The sequence below is a fragment of the Phyllobates terribilis genome, unplaced genomic scaffold, assembly GCF_046119375.1.
Source record: "Phyllobates terribilis strain yellow unplaced genomic scaffold, ASM4611937v1 Scaffold_167__1_contigs__length_4167997, whole genome shotgun sequence".
Lineage (NCBI taxonomy): Eukaryota > Metazoa > Chordata > Amphibia > Anura > Dendrobatidae > Phyllobates > Phyllobates terribilis.
Genome location: NW_027362927.1, coordinates 3,570,262 through 3,592,269, shown reverse-complemented (window position 1 = coordinate 3,592,269; position 22,008 = coordinate 3,570,262). Strand labels below are relative to the sequence as shown.

General features: G+C 43.4%; 1 protein-coding gene across 1 annotated transcript in view; it reads left to right on the top strand.

Annotated features, from left to right (window-relative positions):
• The first annotated feature begins 638 nt into the window (after positions 1 to 638).
• LOC141207904 (uncharacterized) overlaps positions 639 to 22,008 on the top strand; it is a 182,986-nt gene continuing 161,616 nt past the window's right edge. The window contains exon 1 of the mRNA XM_073664466.1: positions 639 to 691. Coding sequence (XP_073520567.1) covers positions 666 to 691 — 26 coding nt within the window. The 5' untranslated portion in view covers positions 639 to 665. The remainder of the gene's footprint in view (positions 692 to 22,008) is intronic.

The window sequence follows — 22,008 nt, the reverse complement described above, 5'->3', positions numbered from 1 at the left end:
GCGCGGCTCCGCTCCGTACGCCTCGTACACGCGCGGCTCCGCTCCGTACGCCTCGTACACGCGCGGCTCCGCTCCGTACGCCTCGTACACGCGCGGCTCCGCTCCGTACGCCTCGTACACGCGCGGCTCCGCTCCGTACGCCTCGTACACGCGCGGCTCCGCTCCGTACGCCTCGTACACGCGCGGCTCCGCTCCGTACACCTCGTACACGCGCGGCTCCGCTCCGTACACCTCGTACACACGCGGCTCCGCTCCGTACACCTCGCACACACGCGGCTCCGCTCCGTACACCTCGTACACACGCGGCTCCGCTCCGTACACCTCGCACACACGCGGCTCCGCTCCGTACACCTCGCACACACGCGGCTCTGCTCCGTACACCTCGCACACACGCGGCTCCGCTCCGTACACCTCGCACACACGCGGCTCTGCTCCGTACACCTCGTACACACGCGGCTCCGCTCCGTACACCTCGTACACACGCGGCTCTGCTACATCCACACTGTAAACCCCTCCTGACCCCACACATAAACTTCAGCTCATCCAGCACCATGACAACCAGCACAGCAGAGTCCTGCATCCACTGAGGCCCCTGATCATGTGACCCCTGACTCCTCCCCTCCTGTGACCTCATCACAGCTCCTGTGCGCACAGAGCAGCCATATATGTGGTGGCGGCTCTGCAGGTGGAGGTTTGTGGAGATTCCCTGTTATTCTCTATTATTTCTTCCTCTTCATTCTATGGCGCCTCCATACTCCGCAGCGCTGTACACACATTATTATCACCGTCCCCATCGGGCCTCACTCTCTCCTCTTTCTTCACATGTGTTCACATTCACCATTTGCCACCTTCTCCATCTGTGTAATGATGTTTTTCATACATTTTTAGGAATATTTAACTTTTTGGCGTCAGGCGATTGAAAGTTTTTGTGCTTTAGAACAAAATTCACTTTAAAATGTACTGACAAAAGAAAAAAAAAATTCCACAATTTTTTTAACACTTCTTTAAATGTTCAGTGTGAATGAGCGGTGTGAAGATCAGTGGGTGCTCTTGTCCGCCGGCCCGGCTGTCTTTAGAAAGACCGCATGGACCAGGGCTCAAGACGTCTCTGAGGGTTCAGCAATGGTCAATGGAGCCGATCTGTATTCCTCCAGCCGGGGCTGTAGTCCCCTAAGCTGACATGCTGTAGAATGACAACGAATAGAGGCAGAGACCCCCTTTTTATAGATCACAATTGTCCTTGCAGCCATTATTCACAGGTCAAGGGTCAGGGTTGAAGGTGGAAAGAGCTCATGACTCATTGTTTGAGCATTTAATCAACTTGCATAGTTTGTCCTCCATTGCTCAGCAAATTAACAAATATGTAATCAGCATGTTATCAAACAGTATGACCATGCTCCATGACCCTATATTTTTAAGATTTGCAGACAATAAGTTGCAATACATCTTAACTCAATTGTTAACATTCAGGAATATTCAAACAATAGTCTGTGTTAATCAACACCGCTGCTTTGGCGGCTTCCTTTGGCTCTCGGTCCAGCACAAACTGTCGCACTTCCTCAGGGCAAAGATGAAGAAACTGGTCCTTCACCATCAGATCTTTCAGGTCCTCAAAAGTGATGACTGACAGTCCTTGGACCCACATCACTGTAGCTGTCATGTGGTCCACTCTATAGGGCTCTGAACTTTTTCCGGTATGCCTCCGGAGTCAGCTGGTACTTTTTAATCAGGGCCTGCTTGATGGCCTCATAGTCTCCATCGTGGGCTTGAGGGAGAGAAGCAAACACTTCCAGAGCTTTTCCTCTGAGCCCTGGAGTTATATCTGGTCCACTGGTCCTCGAGCAGCTGGTACTGTCTGCAGGCTTTTTCAAATCTCTGCAGAAATATGTCCAAGTCCCTGTTCTTTTCCATTACAGGAATATGCTCGGGATGGGGTTTAAAGCTGTTGGCACTGTTGCACTCATGGGTATGTATGGGGGATGGCTCCTTCTGAATCCAGGCTAGCTCCAGTGAGGACAGACGCTCGTTTTGGGCGTGTCGCTCAGCAGCCTCTCCGTCAGCTTGGGCCTGTCGCTCAACAGCCTCTCAGTTACCTTGGGCCTGTCGCTCAGCAGCCTCTCGGTCAGCTTGGGCTTGTCGCTCAGCAGCCTCTCGGTCAGCTTGGGCCTGTCACTCAGCTCTCTCAGCCTCTCAGAATTTCATGATCAGCTGTTGTCGTCCATCACAATCGTCTGCTGCGAGCTGCTCCCAGGCCATCTGCAGGTGGGGGTCCACACTACCCTGGCTGCGGGTATGACTGTCAATCACAGGTGGGACCCCTGCAACAGCCCCGTCTAGGCCTTGGTTGGCTGCCCCATCATCAGGGTTCTGCTGGCGGACTGGCTCTGTGGCACCTTGCAACAGTTCAGCAATCATTTGGGCCTTGGTTTTGCCTGTGGGGTCAATCTGTCCCAGCTCACAGAGGGCAGTGATAGTGTCCTTAGACTGCTGGTGATACCAGGGCTCTCCACGCATAACCATCATTGCCAAACAAGAGATAGAACAGAAAAACAAGAGAAGGGGGGGTGCAACTGCTGCACGTACAGTAATGTCCCAGATAAAATATATTAAAACACTGAGTCTGATTCCTTAAAACTTTGCACAGAATTCTCGCAAGAACCGTGCAAGTGTTCAGTGACAGAAATGATTGCTCAATCCAGCCACTGATGTTCTGTAATATCCCACCGTTGCCATGAAGTTGTCAGGGACGACACCAGCGAGATCATACAATATCCCACCGTTGCCCCCAATTTGTCAGGGATTATGCACACGCACAATCCTGATTACGCATTACGTAACTATCGGCAAGCGAGCAGTGAGCGTATGGCATACACACCTACGAATTCCAGTGATTGGAATATGTGTATATGCCCCCGTATGGTCACTGCCAGCTTCACGATAATCCAATTAAGATTATTCGCTGCCACCACCAATCAGTTTTAAATATTCAATACAGGTCTGATTAGACACCTGCTTTCTGGTAGTGTATATGTCTTCGGGGGAGGAACTATTACAGAGCAAAAGAAACAGGACTATTACATTTTATATTTAATCCAAAAGGGAGGCAGTGTTTATGAAAAAATATACAAACATTCTACAAAGGGGGACAAGAGGATACAACACATACAATTACACAAAATAAAAGGGATTAACAGAAAAAACTTACTAGACCGATCGCGGAGACGATTCAGTTTAGCTGGAGGGAAGCAATCCAATTCTGGCCGTTATGGATGATATGGATGAACTCTTTATGTATCAAATGACCAAGTTCTCCAAAAAATATGACGTAGTGGTCATGGGATATTTCAACTATCCAGACATTTGTTGGGAATCTCTCTCAAGTAAAACTAACAGGTCAAGCAAATTCTTATCCTCTCTTGCTGACAACTTTATCTTCCAAAAGGTAGGAGAGAAAACAAGGGGATCTGCTACTTTGGATCTAATCCTTATAAACAGGGAGGAAATGGTTAAGGAGGTAAAAGTGGTTGGGACCCTAGGAGGCAGCGATCATGCTATTATAGAATTTTGGATAACTAGAGGAGGAAGACATGTGAAGACTCAAACTTCAAGGTTAGATTTCAAAAAGGCAAATTTTAAGCGACTCAGAAAGAGAATAGGAGGGATCCAATGGCTGGATGTCCTTAAGGACAAAAATGTCCAGGAAAGATGGGAAATTTTTAAAAATTAGATTCTCAAAGCACAATCGTTAACAATCCCGAAAAGTAGGAAGAATGGGAAGCATTTAAGGAAACCAGGATGGATGAACACAGAACTTAAACACATGCTAAAAAGAAAGAAAAAAATGTTTATCAAATGGAAAGAGGGAGGCATATCTAAAGAAGATTATAATGCAGTCTGCAGATCCTGCAGGGCACGTATCAGGTTAGCTAAAGCTGACAATGAATTAAGGCTTGAAAGAGATGTCAAAAGCAATAAAAAAGGATTTGGGGGGTATGTCAAAAGTAAAAGAAAAGTCAAAGATGCTATAGGATTTTTACAGGATGAAAATGGTGAAATGGTAAGAAAGGATGTTGAGAAGGCCGAACTTTTTAATTCCTATTTTGCATCTGTTTTCTCTCAGAAAGAAAATGTAACATCAAGGAATAGAAGAATCCAGGTTATCTGTAAACAGAGAGATTGTGAGGGAATATTTAGCTAACATGTATGAGTTCAAGTCTCCAGGTCCAGATGAATTACACCCCAGAGTACTGAAGGAGATCGTAGAAGAAATTTTAGAACCACTCTCCATAATCTTTGAAAATTCTTGGAGAACAGGAGAAGTCCCAGAAGACTGGAGAAGAGCAAATGTTGTTCCTATCTTCAAAAGGGGGAAGAAGTTGGACCCAGGGAACTATAGGCCGGTGAGTCTGACATCTATACCAGGAAAGATCTTTGAACAAATTATTAAACAACATGTATGTAAGTACCTGGATAAGAATGAAGTGATTAACCAGAGTCAGCATGGGTTTGTAACTAACAAGTCATGTCAGACTAACTTAATTTCCTTCTATGACAGAATCACTGGGTGGATCAGGGAAATGCTGTAGATATAGTATATCTTGACTTCAGCAAAGCATTTGACAAAGTATCTCACACCATCCTTATTGAAAAAATGACCAAGTATGGAATGGACAAGGCAACTGTTAGGTGGATTCATAACTAGCTTAGTGATCGGACTCAAAGAGTGGTCATAAATGGCTTCACATCCAGTTGGATGAATGTCTCAAGTGGGGTACCACAGGGCTCTGTCCTGGGACCTGTATTGTTCAACATCTTTATCAATGATTTAGATGAAGGAATTGAGGGTAAACTGATTAAATTTGCTGATGACACAAAGCTAGGAGGGATAGCTAATACTAGAGAAGAGAGAGAGAGGATTCAAAAAGACCTAAATAAACTGGAGCAGTGGGCAGCAACTAACAGAATGGTTTTTAACAGGGAAAATGCAAAGTACTACATCTGGGCAATAAAAATAAAAAAAGCATATACAGAATGGGAGGAATAGAGCTAAGCAACAGTACATGTGAAAAAGACTTAGATATACTAATAGATCATAGACTGAACATGAGTCAACAGTGTGATGCAGCAGCAAAAAAGGCAAATACAATTCTGGGATGTATTAACAGAAGCATACAGTCTAGATCAGGGTTCCCCAACTCCAGTCCTCAAGGCCCACCAACAGGTCATGTTTTCAGGATTTCCTTAGTATTACACAGGTGATAATTGCATCACCTGCACAGTCAATAATTCCATCACCTGTGCAATACTAAGGAAATCCTGAAAACATGACCTGTTGGTGGGCCTTGAGGACTGGAGTTGGGGAACCCTGGTCTAGATCACGTGAAGTCATTATCGGACTTTACTCCTCTTTGGTCAGACCTCATGTGGAATGCTGTGTCCAGTTTTGGGCACCACATTTTAAAAAAGACATTGACAAACTGGAGCAAGTTCAGAGAAGAGCGACCAGAATGGTGACCGGTCTGCAAACCATGTCCTATGAGAAACGGTTACAGGATTTGGGAATGTTTAGCTTGCAAAAAAGAAGACTGAGAGGAGACTTAATAGCTGTCTACAAATATCTCAAGGGCTGTCACATTGTAGAAGGATCATTTTTAGTCTCATTTACACAAGGAAAGACTAGAAGCAATGGGATGAAACTGAATGGGAGGAGACACAGATTAGATATTAGAAACATTTTTTGACAGTTAGGGTGATCAAGGAGTGGAACAGGCTGCCACAAGAGGTGGTGAGTTCTCCTTCAATGGACGTCTTCAAACAGAGGCTGGACAGACATCTGTCTGAGATGATTTAGTGAATCCTGCTTTGAGCAGGGGGTTGGGCCAGGTGACCCAGGAGGTCCCTTCCAACTCTACCATTCTATGATTCTATGGAACGGGACCACTACTTACACAAATATGTATCTCCCGACATGAGTATAGATCAATATGCAGCTTGATCTTTTAAGCTGAAGGGGGGCACTGCCCACACACTTCCCTGTGATGACCTCACGTGAGCTGGTCTCCATCCTTCATTGTTTTTATTAAATTTCTAACTTCTGCAATAACTCCTCGCTGGTTGATCGCAGAAGTTAGCAAGTGATGCCATCTTTTTTATTTTGATTTTACCTTTACCTAGAGACCACACATGACATGACTGCTGTCCATTATTTTTGTGTTCTTGTGTTACAGCTCAATGGGAGGGCGCACAGATCCGGAAAAATATGCATATTGTTCCTTAGCTAGCGCCGCCGCTAAAAATATGTCCCATACCAATCAGAATTATCGAACTCCTGATATTCCATATTTTATTTTGGTGCCTACAAGTCTGCAGATTCAACACATGTGCAAATGAGAATGCCCCGGCTATTGTGAGGAGTGTGGTAGATTCCCTTTGAAGCCTTGACGAGATATTCCTATTTACTCAGGTGTCTATTCATCATCCATGTCTCTCCATTTGGTATGGTAATTAGCCTGGATAATTGAGTTTGCCACCTCTTGTTTGTACTGCCATTTGCGTAGAGACAGCTCTCTAGATTGTGAGCTCTTCTGCTTTGACATGTGGTATAGGGGAGGGGGGACAGTGAGAGGGATTTCAGGGGGGAGAGAGGTTCTTAATATTTTCTATGACAATGGGGGATTCAAGGAAGATAGATTTTGGATGTATCTGATGTCTATGGGGGCTTTGTCTATTTTCCTTTGGCTGCCTTATAAAGGTAACTGAGTTATTAGGCTTTAAAGTAGACACTTTTAACCCCCTGATGAAATATGATGCACTAGGTATGTCAAATGCTAGCTTCCTGACTTTAATGCAGGCTCGTAAAAAAAGCCTGTGTCTTTGTCAGCAGATGATGGCTGTGATCATCTGACTTGCTGTTAAATGCCGCTTTTAATCTGTGACAGCGGCATTTGCAATGCATCAGCAGGGGGCGCGCTGTTCTAACTGCTCATCGGAGCTCCCCCAATGCGTGGGACACTGATGGGTCTTCGTGACAGCTAGGGATTTGTTGAAAACCCTGTGCCTGTCATAAGCCAACCCATGCCTGGCATTGATAGACTATATTTTTTGCTATACACAGCAATATTGTGGCACTGCTGTATATAGCACAAGCGATCAGATGATCGCAGGTTCAAGTCCCCTAAAGGGACTAAAAAGTGTTAAATATACAAAAAAATAAAATAAAAAATATATATATATATATATATATATATATATATATATATATATATATATATATATATATATATATATATACAGTACAGACCAAAAGTTTGGACACACCTTCTCAATTATAGATTTTTCTGTATTTTCATGACTATGAAAATTGTACATTCACACTGAAGGCATCAAAACTATGAATTAACACATGTGGAATTATATACTTAACAAAAAAGTGTGAAACAACTGAAAATATGTCTTATATTCTAGGTTGTTCAAAGTAGCCACCTTTTGCTTTGATGACTGCTTTGCACACTCTTGGCATTCTCTTGATGAGCTTCAAGAGGTAGTCACCGGAAATGGTCTTCCAACAATCTTGAAGGAGTTCCCAGAGATGCTTAGCACTTGTTGGCCCTTTTGCCTTCACTCTGCGGTCCAGCTCACCCCAAACCATCTCGATTGATTTCAGGTCTTGTGACTGTGGAGGCCAGGTCATCTGGCGTAGCACCCCATCACTCTCCCTCTTGGTCAAATAGCCTTTACACAGCCTGGAGGTGTGTTTGGGGTCATTGTCCTGTTGAAAAATAAATGATGGTCCAACTAAACGCAAACCGGATTGAATAGTATGCCGCTGCAAGATGCTGTGGTAGCCATGCTGGTTCAGTATGCCTTCAATTTTGAATAAATCCCCAACAATGTCACCAGCAAAGCACCCCCACACCATCACACCTCCTTCTCCATGCTTCACGGTGGGAACCAGGCATGTAGAGTCCATCCGTTCACCTTTTCTGCGTCGCACAAAGACACGGTGTTTGGAACCAAAGATCTCAAATTTGGACTCATCAGACCAAAGCACAGATTTCCACTGGTCTAATGTGCATTCCTTGTGTTCTTTAGCCCAAACAAGTCTCTTCTGCTTGTTGCCTGTCCTTAGCAGTGGTTTCCTAGCAGCTATTTTACCATGAAGGCCTGCTGCACAAAGTCTCCTCTTAACAGTTGTTGTAGAGATGTGTCTGCTGCTAGAACTCTGTGTGGCATTGACCTGGTCTCTAATCTGAGCTGCTGTTAACCTGCGATTTCTGAGTCTGGTGACTCTGATAAACTTATCCTCAGAAGCAGAGGTGACTCTTGGTCTTCCTTTACTGGGGCGGTCCTCATGTGAGCCAGTTTCTTTGTAGCGCTTGATGGTTTTTGCAACTGCACTTGGGGACACTTTCAAAGTTTGCCCAATTTTTCGGACTGACTGACCTTCATTTCTTAAAGTAATGATGGCCACTCGTTTTTCTTTACTTAGCTGCTTTTTTCTTGCCATAATACAAATTCTAACAGTCTATTCAGTAGGATTATCAGCTTTGTATCCACCTGACTTCTGCAAAACACAACTGATGGTCCCAACCCCATTTATAAGGCAAGAAATCACACTTATTAAACCTGACAGGGCACACCTGTGAAGTGAAAACCATTTCCGGTGACTACCTCTTGAAGCTCATCAAGAGAATGCCAAGAGTGTGCAAAGCAGTCATCAAAGCAAAAGGTGGCTACTTTGAAGAACCTAGGATATAAGACATATTTTCAGTTGTTTCACATTTTTTTGTTAAGTATATAATTCCACATGTGTTAATTCATAGTTTTGATGCCTTCAGTGTGAATGTACAATTTTCATAGTCATGAAAATACAGAAAAATCTTTAAATGAGAAGGTGTGTCCAAACTTTTGGTCTGTACTGTATATATATATATACAGTACAGACCAAAAGTTTGGACACACCTCATTTAAAGATTTTTCTGTATTTTCATGACTATGAAAATTGTACATTCACACTGAAGGCATCAAAACTATGAATTAACACATGTGGAATTATATACTTAACAAAAAAGTGTGAAACAAATGAAAATATGTCTTATATTCTAGGTTCTTCAAAGTAGCCACCTTTTGCTTTGATGACTGCTTTGCACACTCTTGGCATTCTCTTGATGAGCTTCAAGAGGGAGTCAGCAGAAATGGTTTTCACTTCACAGGTGTGCCCTGTCAGGTTTAATAAGTGTGATTTCTTGCCTTATAAATGGGGTTGGGACCATCAGTTGTGTTGTGCAGAAGTCAGGTGGATACACAGCTGATAGTCCTACTGAATAGACTGTTAGCTGCTTTTTTCTTGCCACAATACAAATTCTAAGTAAAGAAAAACGAGCGGCCATCATTACTTTAAGAAATTAAGGTCAGTCAGTGGGAAAAATTGGGAAAACTTTGATAGTGTCCCCAAGTGCAGTTGCAAAAACCATCAAGCGCTACACAGAAACTGTCTCACATGAGGACCGCCCCAGGAAAGGAAGACCAAGAGTCACTTCTGCTTCTGAGGATAAGTTTATCCGAGTCACCAGCCTCAGAAATCGTAGGTTAACAGCAGCTCAGATTAGAGACCAGGTCAATGCTACACAGAGTTCTAGCAGCAGACACATCTCTTCAACAACTGTTAAGAGGAGACTTTGTGCAGCAGGCCTTCATGGTAAAATAGCTGCTAGAAAATCACTGCTAAGGACAGGCAACAAGCAGAAGAGACTTGTTTGGGCTAACGAACACAAGGAATGGACATTAGACCAGTGGAAATCTGTGCTTTGGTCTGATGAGTCCAAATTTGAGATCTTTGGTCCCAACCACCGTGTCTTTGTGTGACACAGAAAAGGTGAACGGATGGACTCTACATGCCTGGTTCCCACCGGGAAGCATGGAGGAGGAGGTGTGATGGTGTGGGGGTGTTTTGCTGGTGACACTGTTGGGGATTTATTCAAAATTGAAGGCATACTGAACCAGCATGGCTACCACAGCATCTTGCAGCAGCATGCTATTCCATCCGGTTTGTGTTTAGTTGGACCATCATTTCTTTTTCAACAGGACAATGACCCCAAACACACCTCCAGGCTGTGTAAGGGCTATTTGACCAAGAAGGAGAGTGATGGGGTGCTACGCCAGATGACCTGGCCTCCACAGTCACCAGACCTGAACCCATTCGAGATGGTTTGGCGTGAGCTGGACCGCAGAGTGAAGGCAAAAGGGACAACAAGTGCTAAGCATCTCTGGGAACTCCAAAATTGTTGGAAGACCATTTCTGGTGACTACCTCTTGAAACTCATCAAGAGAATGCCAAGAGTGTGCAAAGCAGTTTTCAAAGCAAAAGGTGGCTACTTTGAAGAACATAGAATATAAGACATATTTTCAGTTGTTTCACACTTTTTTGTTAAGAATATAATTCCACATGTGTTAATTCATAGTTTTGATGCTTTCAGTGTGAATGTACAATTCTCATAGTCATGAAAATACAGAAAAATCTTTAAATGAGAAGGTGTGTCCAAACTTTTGGTCTGTACTGTATATATATATATATATATATATATATATATATATATATATATATATATAGATATATAGATATATATATATATTAAAATCACACCCCTTTTTGCCTATTAAAAATTAGGAAATAAAAAATACACATATTTGCTTGATATCGCTAAGTTCTTAAAATATGATCAAGATATGTCATAGAAAATATTAAGAATTTCTCTCTCCCCCCCCCCAAGCCCCTCTTCCCCCTCTCCTATACCATTTGTCAAATGAAGCGGAGCTTGCAATCTAGACAGCTGCCTTTATGCAAATGGCAGGGGACAAAAGAAACCTCAAACTCAATAATCTAGGCTAATTATCATACCAAACAGAGACACATGGGTGATGATAGGCACCTGGGTAAAGAGGAAACTGCTCGTTTAAGCTACAAAGAAATTCTATCACATTCCATATAATAGCAGGGTCATCCTCATTTGCAAACTCCTTTTGCTCACCAGTCTCGTAGGCACTGACACAAAATATGGAATATTGGAAGTTCTATAATTCCGATAATGATAGGACCCACATTTTTAGCAGAGGGTCTAGCTAAGGAACAATGTGCACATTTTTCCGGATCTATGAGCCCTTCCGGGGAGCTATAGCGCAAAAGTACAAAAATAACAGACAGCAGCCATGTAATGTCTGGTCTCTACAGAAAGGTATATTCGCAATAAAAAATATGGCGTCGCTTGCTAACTTCTGCGATCAACCAGCGAGAAGTTATCGCACAAGTTAGAGATTTTAATAAAAACATGAAGGGTGGAGCCGAGACCACGTGAGGTCATCCCAGGGGAGTGTGTGGGCAGGGCCCCCATTTAGCATAAAAGATCCAGCTGAAGATGGGTCCATACTCATGCCGGGAGGTATATATTCTATAAACAGGGGTCCCGTTCGATAATGGTCCATTGGAGCGCCTCCTTTCCAGCTCAACTGAATCGTCTAGTAAGTTCTTCCATTAATCCCTTTTATTTTGTGTAACTGTATATTCTATATTGTATTGCCCCCCTTAGTAAAATCTTTGTATATTTTTCATAAACACTGCCTCCTTTTTGGATTAAATATAAAATTTAATAGTTCTGTTTCTTGTGCTCTGTAATTGTCCCTCCCCCGAAGGCATATACGCTACCAGAAAGCAGGCGCCCAATCAGGCCTGTATCTGATCGGTGGTGACAGTGAATAATCTTAATTGGGCTATCGTGAAGCTGGTAGTGATCATACGGAGGCATATACACATATTCCATGCATTGGAATTCGGAGGCGTGTACGCCATACGCTCACTTGTCGCTAATTACGGAATGAGTAATCGGAATCGTGCGTGTGCCGAATCCCTGACAAATTGGTGGAAGCGGTAGGATATTGTATAGTCCCGCTGGTGTCGTTCCTGACAATGTAAAATAAATTAATCAGCTCGGTAAACTATGTAACGAAAAAAATCAAACCGCAAGAATTCCATTTTTTTTGGCCACTACAACAACCCAAAAATTTAATAATGGGCGATTAAAACATAGTATTTACCCAAAATTATATCAATAAAAAAATTGGCTAGGGGTGCAAAAAAATAAGCCCTCACACAGCTCCATATCCCGAAAATTGAAAACGTTACGACTCTTGGAAAATTACATCACAAGCTAATTTTTTTTTACAAATTTCTGATTTTTTTTTTCACCACTTAAATAAAACAAAAACTATGCATGTTTGGTATCTGCATAATCGTACTGACCTGGAAAATCATGCTGTCAGGTAATTTTTACCATAAAATTAACACTCTAAGTAAAAAACAATTACAGAATTGTGCTCTTTTGCTATTTCCCCACACTTGAAATTTTTTTCCCACTATCCAGTATCACATGATTAATTGGATGGTGTCATTCAAAAGTACAACTCGTCCCACAAAAAACAAGCCCTCACATGCTTATGTGGATGGAAAATAAAATAATTCTGGGTCTTGGAATAAGGGGAGAAAAAAAACAGATAGGTAAAAACAAAATGTCATCTGGCCCTTAAAGGATTAAAGAAGGAGCAGGGGTTGTGTGTTCATGTTGGGATTGTATTTGTAATGTAGTCACAAACCCAAGATTGAACAGACTACACAGACATGGTTAAAAAACGTCTACTGAATAAATATATGACAGCCAAGCGTACTAAATAGATCCGGTACCAGGACCAAGCATAGTATCTAGATCCGGTACCAGGACCAAGTGTACTACTTTGATACAGTACCAGAACCAAGCTTACTACACATCAACAGGAACAGAACCTAGGTTACTACATAGCTACAGGAACAGAACCATGCCTATTAGAAGCAAACTGTAACAGAACCTAGATTACTGCTGATATACATTTACAAAGGAAGGTTACTGTATATATATGGGATCAGCAAAAACTTACTGCGTAGAAATAATAACAGATCCATACTCGTTATGTTGATACAATAACACAATCAAGCTTGCTACATTGGTACCACAACAATTATATAATAAAAAGCGTGTGGTTTGGAAACTGCCGTCCTAATTGTGCTGCATTCAAGCAGCATTGTGATAACAATAGTGAACATTACATGAGGGTCTTAGTAAAGTCCCCACACACCAATTGTTTATTTAATTCACCGAAAAAAACTGATAGGAAGGTAATGTGTACATAAGTCTCTGAATCATAACTGTGGTAGTTTAGGAAGCCTGGGGAACCTGACATGATGGAGAGGAGATGAGTTTAATGACAAACCTGAAAACATTATGTCTGCATAACCTGCATTTTCTTACATCATAAGACACAATACGTATATCCACATCATTGTTTTTTTCCTTTAAAAAAATGTTCCATATAAACAGCACGTAATTGGCAAAGTTGTATCCTTTTTTTCGTAGTGTATATACAGTACAGACCAAAAGTTTGGACACACCTTCTCATTTAAAGATTTTTCTGTATTTTCATGACTTTGAAAATTGTACATTCACACTGAAGGCATCAAAACTATGAATTAACACATGTGGAATTATATACTTAACAAAAAAGTGTGAAACAACTGAAAATATGTCTTATATTCTAGGTTCTTCAAAGTAGCCACCTTTTGCTTGTAGCATCGGCGTCTCTGCACCGTACTAGGCAGAGACGCCGTCCCTCTCACCTCCCCACTCCTGGCGCGGCGTCCTCCAGCGCTTCTCTCCCCGCTGCTTCCGGCACGCGCTCCTTCCCCGGCAGTGTGCTTAGGGCGCGCGCGCGCTCCCCCTCTCTTAAAGGGACCGCGCGCGCCGTCCTAAGGAGTCCCCGGCCAATTGCCGGAGGACCTCCCATATTTAAGGCACCTCCTCCAAAATGGAGGTGCCCGAGCAATGTTGTTTGCACTGTGTCTCACCTGTGCTTCAGCCCTCAGGTCCCGCTGCTAGCCTGACTTCTCATCCTGCCTGCCAGCCTGTTACTTGCCTTGTCCGTCAGATCGCTCACCTGGGAGCGTCTCCTACTTACCTGCCTTGCCTGCCAGTCCGCTCACCTGGGAGCGTCCTTCAGTCATCTGCCTGTCTCCTGCCTCGTCTGTCAGACTGCTCACCTGGGAGCGTCCACCAGTCACCTGCCTGTCTCCTGCCTCATCTGTCAGACTGCTCACCTGGGAGCGTCCACCAGTTACCTGCCTGTTACCTGCCTTGTCTGCTGACTGCTCACCTGGGAGCATCCACCAGTTACCTGCCTGTTACCTGCTGTCTCCGTCAGCCCGCTCACCTGGGAGCGCCCGCCAGCTACCTATCAGGTACCCGCCTCGCCTGTCTACCCAGAGACAGCCCCGGTCACTTGCCGTGACCACATGCCTATCTACCCAGAGACTGCCCGGTCACTTGCCGTGACCACCTGCCCATCTACCCAGAGACTGCCCCGGTCACTTGCCGTGACCACCTGCCCATCTACCCAGAGACTGTCCCGGTCACTTGCCGTGACCACCTGCCTATCTTCCCAGAGACTGTCCCCGTCACCTGCCGTGACCACTTGCCCGCTTACCCAGAGATTGTCCCCGTCACTAGCCGTGACTACCTGCCCACCTTCCCTGGGAGCCACCCGCTTCCTTACAAGGACTGCCCCCTTGTATTGTTGCTCAGAGGTTCCACCTCCCAGACCCGTTACAGTGCTTTGATGACTGCTTTGCACACTCTTGGCATTCTCTTGATGACCTTCAAGAGGTAGTCATCGGAAATGGTTTTCACTTCACAGGTTTAATAAGTGTGATTTCTTGCCTTATAAATGGGGTTGGGACCATCAGTTGTGTTGTGCAGTAGTCTGGTGGATACACAGCTGATAGTGCTACTGAATAGACTGTTAGAATTTGTATTATGGCAAGAAAAAAGCAGCTAAGTAAAGAAAAAGGAGTGGCCATAATTACTTTAAGAAATGAAGGTCAGTCAGTGCGAAAAATTGGGCAAACTTTGAAAGAGTCCCCAAGTGCAGTTGCAAAAACCATCAAGCGCTACAAAGAAACTGTCTCACATGAGGACCGCCCCAGGAAAGGAAGACCAAGAGTTACCTCTACTTCTGAGGATAAGTTTATCCAAGTCACCAGCCTCAGAAATCACAGGTTAACAGCAGCTCAGATTAGTGACCAGGTCAATGCCACACAGAGTTCTAGCAGCAGACACATCTCTACAACAACATTTAAGAGGAGACTGTGCAGCAGGCCTTCATGGTAAAATAGCTGCTAGGAAACCACTGCTAACGACAGGCAACAAGCAGAAGAGACTTGTTTGGGCTAAAGAATACAAGGAATGGACATTAGACCAGTGGAAATCTGTGCTTTGGTCTGAGGAGTCCAAATTTGAGATCTTTTGTTCCAACCACCGTGTCTTTGTGCGACGCAGAAAAGGTGAACGGATGGACTCTACATGCCTGGTTCTCACCGTGAAGCATGGAGGAGGAGATGTGATGGTGTGGAGGTGCTTTGCTGGTGACACTGTTGGGGATTTATTCAAAATTGAAGGCATACTGAACCAACATGGCTACCACACCATCTTGCAGCGGCATGCTATTCCATCCGGTTTGCGTTTAGTTGGACCATCATTTCTTTTTCAACAGGACAATGACCCCAAACACACCTCCAGACTGTGTAAGGGCTATTTGACCAAGAAGGAGAGTAATAGGGTGCTACGCCAGATGACCTGGCCTCCACAGTCACCAGACCTGAACCCAATCGAGATGGTTTGGGGTGAGCTGGACCGCAGAGTGAAGGCAAAAGGGCCAACAAGTGCTAAGCATCTCTGGGAACTCCTTCAAGATTGTTGGAAGACCATTTCTGGTGACTACCTCTTGAAGCTCATCAAGAGAATGCCAAGAGTGTGCAAAGCAGTCATCAAAGCAAAAGGTGGCTACTTTGAAGAACCTAGAATATAAGACATATTTTCAGCAACTGTTGAGAGGAGACTTTGTGCAGCAGGCCTTCATGGTAAAATAGCTGCTAAGAAACCACTGCTAAGGACAGGCAACAAGCAGAAGAGACTTGTTTGGGCTAAAGAATGCAAGGAATGGACATTAGACCAGTGGAAATCTGTGCTTTGGTTTGATGAGTCCAAATTTGAGATCTTTGGTTCCAACCACCGTGTCTTTGTGCGATGCAGAAAAGGTGAACAGATGGACTCTACATGCCTGGTTCTCACCGTGAAGCATGGAGGAGAAGGTGTGGGGGTGCTTTGCTGGTGACACTGTTGGGGATTTATTCAAAATTGAAGGCATACTGAACCAGCATGGCTACCACAGCATCTTGCAGCGGCATGCTATTCCATCCGGTTTGCGTTTAGTTGGACCATCATTTATTTTTCAACTGGACAATGACCCCAAACACACCTCCAGGATGTGTAAGGGTGATTTGACCAAGAAGGAGATTGATGAGGTGCTATGCCAGATGACCTGGCCTCCACAGTCACCAAACCTGAACCCAATCGAGATGGTTTAGGGTGAGCTGGACCGCAGAGTGAAGCAAAAGGGCCAACAAGTGCTAAGCATCTCTGGGAACTCCTTCAAGATTGTTGGAAGACCATTTCCGGTGACTACCTCTTGAAGCTCATCAAGAGAATGCCAAGAGTGTGCAAAGCAGTCATCAATGTAAAAGGTGGCTACTTTGAAGAACCTAGAATATAAGACATATTTTCAGTTGTTTCACACTTTCGTGTTAAGTATATAATTCCACATGTGTTAATTCATAGTTTTGATGCCTTCAGTGTGAATGTACAATTTTCACAGTCATGAAAATACAGAAAAATCTTTAAATGAGGTGTGTCCAAACTTTTGGTCTGTACTGTGTGTGTGTGTATATATATATGTATATATATATATAGCATACTTATGTAGTAGATATATATATATATATATGTATATACAGTACAGACCAAAAGTTTGGACACACATTTTTCTGTATTTTCATGACTATGAAAATTGTACAGTCACACTTAAGGCATCAAAACTATGAATTAACACATGTGGAATTATATACTTAACACGAAAGTGTGAAACAACTGAAAATATGTCATATATTCTAGGTTCTTCAAAGTAGCCACCTTTTGCTTTGATGACTGCTTTGCACACTCTTGGCATTCTCTTGATGAGCTTTAAGAGGTAGTCACCGGAAATAGTTTTCACTTCACAGGTGTGCCCTGTCAGGTTTAATAAGTGGGATTTCTTGCCTTATAAATGGAGTTGGGACCATCAGTTGTGTTGTGCAGAAGTCAAGTGGATACACAGCTGATAGTCCTACTGAATAGACTGTTAGCAGCTTTTTTCTTGACATAATACAAATTCTAAGTAAAGAAAAACGAGTGGCCATCATTACTTTAAGAAATGAAGGTCAGTCAGTCCGAAAAATTGGGCAAACTTTGAAAGTGTCCCCAAGTGCAGTTGCAGAAACCATCAAGAGCTACAAAAAAAGTGGCTCACATGAGGACCGCCCCAGGAAAGGAAGACCAAGAGTCACCTCTGCTTCTGAGGATAAGTTTCTCCGAGTCACCAGCCTCAGAAATCGCAGGTTAACAGCAGCTCAGATTAGAGACCAGGTCAATGCCACAGAGTTCTAGCAGCAGACACATCTCTTCAACAACTGTTAAGAGGAGACTTTGTGCAGCAGGCCTTCATGGTAAAATAGCTGCTAGGAAATCACTGCTAAGGACAGGCAACAAGCAGAAGAGACTTGTTTGTGTTAGAACCCTCCTGTTTGTTTTTTCCATCTTGTGTTTTGCGGTCACGTGACCATCTGCATTTATATTCCAGCTCCGCCCTTATGGCTGTGCTGGACTTCAGTGTTTGACTGTTTCTCTAGCCAGGTGCTTCTGTGCCTTTCTCTGTCAGTTCGCTTGGTCCTTCTGGGATCTCTAGTACATTTTTGTCAGTTTGTATTTTTGTGTTTCTGCAACTACTACTCTGTTTAGGAGGTGTCCCACTTTTGTCCCAGTCCTTAGTTCTTTTAGGGACCTTTCTTAATGCTATAGGTCTTCGTTCAGACTAGCAGAGGACTAAAGCGGGTCTGTTCGCAAGGCACAGGCAGCCCGCTACATCGTAGGGATTCAGCTTAGTCTTACTGTAGGGACAGCTTTCCCCTATCTTTCCTTAGTACATGTTGCAGATCATAACAGTATACACAACCACATTCTTACCAATCAAAGGACTCAGGATGTCATTAATAAAGTTCTTAAAAAAATGCAGGTGCATTGGTAAGACCAAAAGGCATCACCAGATTCTCAAAATGACCTACCGGGGTGTAAAAAGCAGTTTTCCATTCGTCACCCTCTTTCACTCGTAACAACTTGTATGTCCCCCGGAGATCAATTTTGAAGAACCTCTTGGCCCCCAATTAACTGGTTAAACAAGTCAGGAATTAACGGCAATGGGTAGGAATTGCGTACGGTAATCTTATTAATTTCACGAAAATCCAGACATAGATGTAAACCCCCATCCTTTTTTTAACAAAGAAAAATCCAACTGCCACAGGCGACTTAGAAGGTCTAATGTGACCAGCAGCCAGGCTAGTGTGTATGTACTCCTCCAAGGCCTTTCTTTCAGGGATAGTCAGATTAAACAAAACGACCTTAATGGCGCAATCATAATCCCTATGAGGAGGTAAAATTTGTGACTCCTCCTCTTAAAAAACCCTCCAAAAATCTTGAATAGGTACAGGTAATTCCCCTTTTTCCACAGGCGCAATGCGACCATTACAACATTTATCATAGCACTTCGGACTCCAAGACTTAATCACATTAGTAGACCAGTCCAATAAAGGATTGTGCCTTTTTAACCAAGGCAATCCTAGAACAACCCGAGAGGGTAAATTATCTAAAACAACCAAGTCCAAAATTTCTTTGTGAACTCCATTGATAGTGAGGGGAAATGCAGCAATCTTGTGAGTAATATATTTCAAGGGAGTGTTATCAATTGCAACCACAGAAATAGGTGATGACAAAGGTTTGGATTTCAATTTAAGTTTTTCCAAAAACCCTTTATCAATCACACTAAGTGTTGAACCACAATCCACAAATACCTGAAATTCAATTAAATCTTCCTGCAAAGTAGTACTCCCATAAAGAAATACTCCTGCAGAGTGTAAACAAGCTATACGGGCCTAACTGACCTTTTTTTTTCTTTACTTAAACGACACTCACAATACTTAATCAAATGGTCAGCTTTACCACAATAAAGACACAATCCTTCGGAAAACTTCCGGTCTCTTTCCTGAGAGCGGAGTGGCATCGCCCCAACCTCCATCGGTTCTCCGTCGTCAGAGCAGATTTTCTGGGGACTAGGAACAGACATTACAGGAGTCTTTCCCTCATTAAGCCTGCACCTCAGTCTCCTGTCTACACGAACAGCTAACTGCATGGCATCCTGCAGAGTCTCAGGTGCAGGGAATGCAATTAGAAAATCCTTAACTCTTTCACTCAGACCAGCAAGAAATAGACATCTCAGCGCAGGATCATTCCATTTAACTTCTGAAGCCCATCTCCTGAAGTGTGTGCAATAATTTTCAACATCATCTGACTCCTGATTCAAACGCCTGAGCTCTGCTTCAGCAGATCAGATTCGATCAGGATCATCATATAATGGCCCCATAGCAGAAAAAAAAATCTTCAACAGACCTTAAACACGGACCATTAGGTTGGAGAGAAAAGGCACACCCCTGTGGTTCATTGCGCAAAAGTGACATAATAAAATCAATGCGCTGTGATTCATTCCCAGAGGACCTTGGTCTCAAACGAAAATATAACCAATAAGCATTTTTAAAGGAAAAAAAATCTTGCTGTTTACCATAAAAAACATCAGGCAGTCCTACCTTGGGTTTGACAAAATGCGCTCCAGAACAGCTACTCCCATGTTGCTGAAGCTCGGCCACCTCCAGAGACAATCCCTGCAGGCGTTGAGCCAAATCCTGGACGGAAACCATACTGATCCCCAAATTTCTTTCCTTTTAGTTTTTTGGGCTGGACTTACTGTTATGATCTGCAACATGTACTAAGGAAAGATAGGGGAAAGCTGTCACTACAGTAAGACTAAGCTGAATCCCTACGATGTAGCGGGCTGCCTGTTCCTAGCGAACAGATCAACCTTAGTCCTCGGCTAGTCTGAACGAAGACCTATAGCATTAAGGGAGGGGTCCCTAAAAGAACTAAGAACTGGGACAAAAATGGGACACCTCCTAAACAGAGAAGTTGTTACAGAACACAAAAACACAAACTGACAAAAGGTACTAGAGGTCCCAGAAGGACTAAATGAACTGACAGAGAAAGGCACCGAAGCACCAGGCTAGAGAAACAGTCAAACACTGAAGTCCAGCACAGCCAGAAGGGCGGAACAGGAATATAAAGGCAGATGGTCACGTGACCGCAAAACACAAGATGGAAAAAACAAACAGGAGGGTTCTAACATGGTCGAGTCGCCAGAAGAAAGCCATTACTGTGCAAATGCCACAACGTATCTCGCCTACAATACGCCAAACAGCACAGAGACAAGCCTCAAAACTTCTGGTACAAGGTAATTTGGAGTGATGAGACCAAAATTGAACTTTTTGGCCAAAACCATAAACTTTAAATTTGGAGAGAGGTCAACAAGGCCTATGATGAAAGGAACACCATTCCTACAGTAAAGCACGGAGGTGGATCGCTGATGTTTTAGGGATGTGTGAGCTACAAAGGCCCAGAAAACTTTGTAAGGGTTGAAGGAAAGATGAATGCAGCACGGTGGCTCAGTGGTTAGCACTGCAGCCTTGCAGCGCTGGGGTCCTGGGTTCAAATTCCACCAAGGACAACATCTGCAAGTAGTTTGTATGTTCTCCTTGTGTTTGTGTGTTTTCCTACGGGTTCTCCGGTTTCCTCCCACACTCCAAAGACATACTGATAGGGAATCTAGATTGTGAGCCCCGATGGGGACAGTGCCGATATTGTCTGTGAAGCCCTGTGGAATTAATGGCGCTATATAAGTGAGTAAAATAAATAAATAAATAAAGCAGCACGTTTTCAGCAAATACTGGAGGCAAATTTGCACTCATCAGCCCGGAAGCGGCACATGGGACGTACTTGGACGTTCCAACATGACCACGATCCAAAACTAAAAGCCAAGTCGACCTGTCATTGGCTACAGCACAACAAAGTGAAGGTTCTGGAGTGCCAATCTCAGTCTCCTGACCTCAATGTCATTGAGCCACTTTGGGGAGATCTCAAGCGCACAGTTCATGCTAGACAGCCCAGGAATTTACAGGAACTGAAGACTTTTTGCCAAGAAAAATGGGCAGCTTTACCATCTGAGAAATTAAAGAACCTCATCCACAACTACCACAAAAGACTTCAAGCTGTCATTGATGCTAGAGGGGGCCATACACGGTATTAAGAAATGGGGTATGTAAACTTTTGATTAGGGTCATTTGGATGTTTTTGGTTGTCATTAAGATTTAAAAAGAGAAAACACAGTAGTTTGACAATAAATGGCTTCACCCAACCAATAACCATGAGTGGAGAAACAGTTTTTTTGTTATCATTCATATTCTCTGAAACAAGGCCGAGAAAGGAAAAATTCTTCCGGGGTATGTAAACTTTTGAGCAAAACTGTATATATACACTGCTCAAAAAAATAAAGGGAACACTCAAATAACACATCCTAGATCTGAATGAATGAAATATTCTCATTGAATACTTTGTTCTGTACAAAGTTGAATGTGCTGACAACAAAATCACACAAAAATCATCAATGGAAATCAAATTTATTAACCAATGGAGGCCTGGATTTGGAGTCACCACCAAAATTAACGTGGAAAAACACACTACAGGCTGATGTAAATTTGATGTAATGCCCTTAAAACAAGTCAAAATGAGGCTCAGTATTGTGTGTGGCCTCCACGTGCCTGTATGACCTCCCTACAACGCCTGGGCATGCTCCTGACGAGGTTGCGGGTGGTCTCCTGTGGGATCTCCTCCTAGACCTGGACTAAAG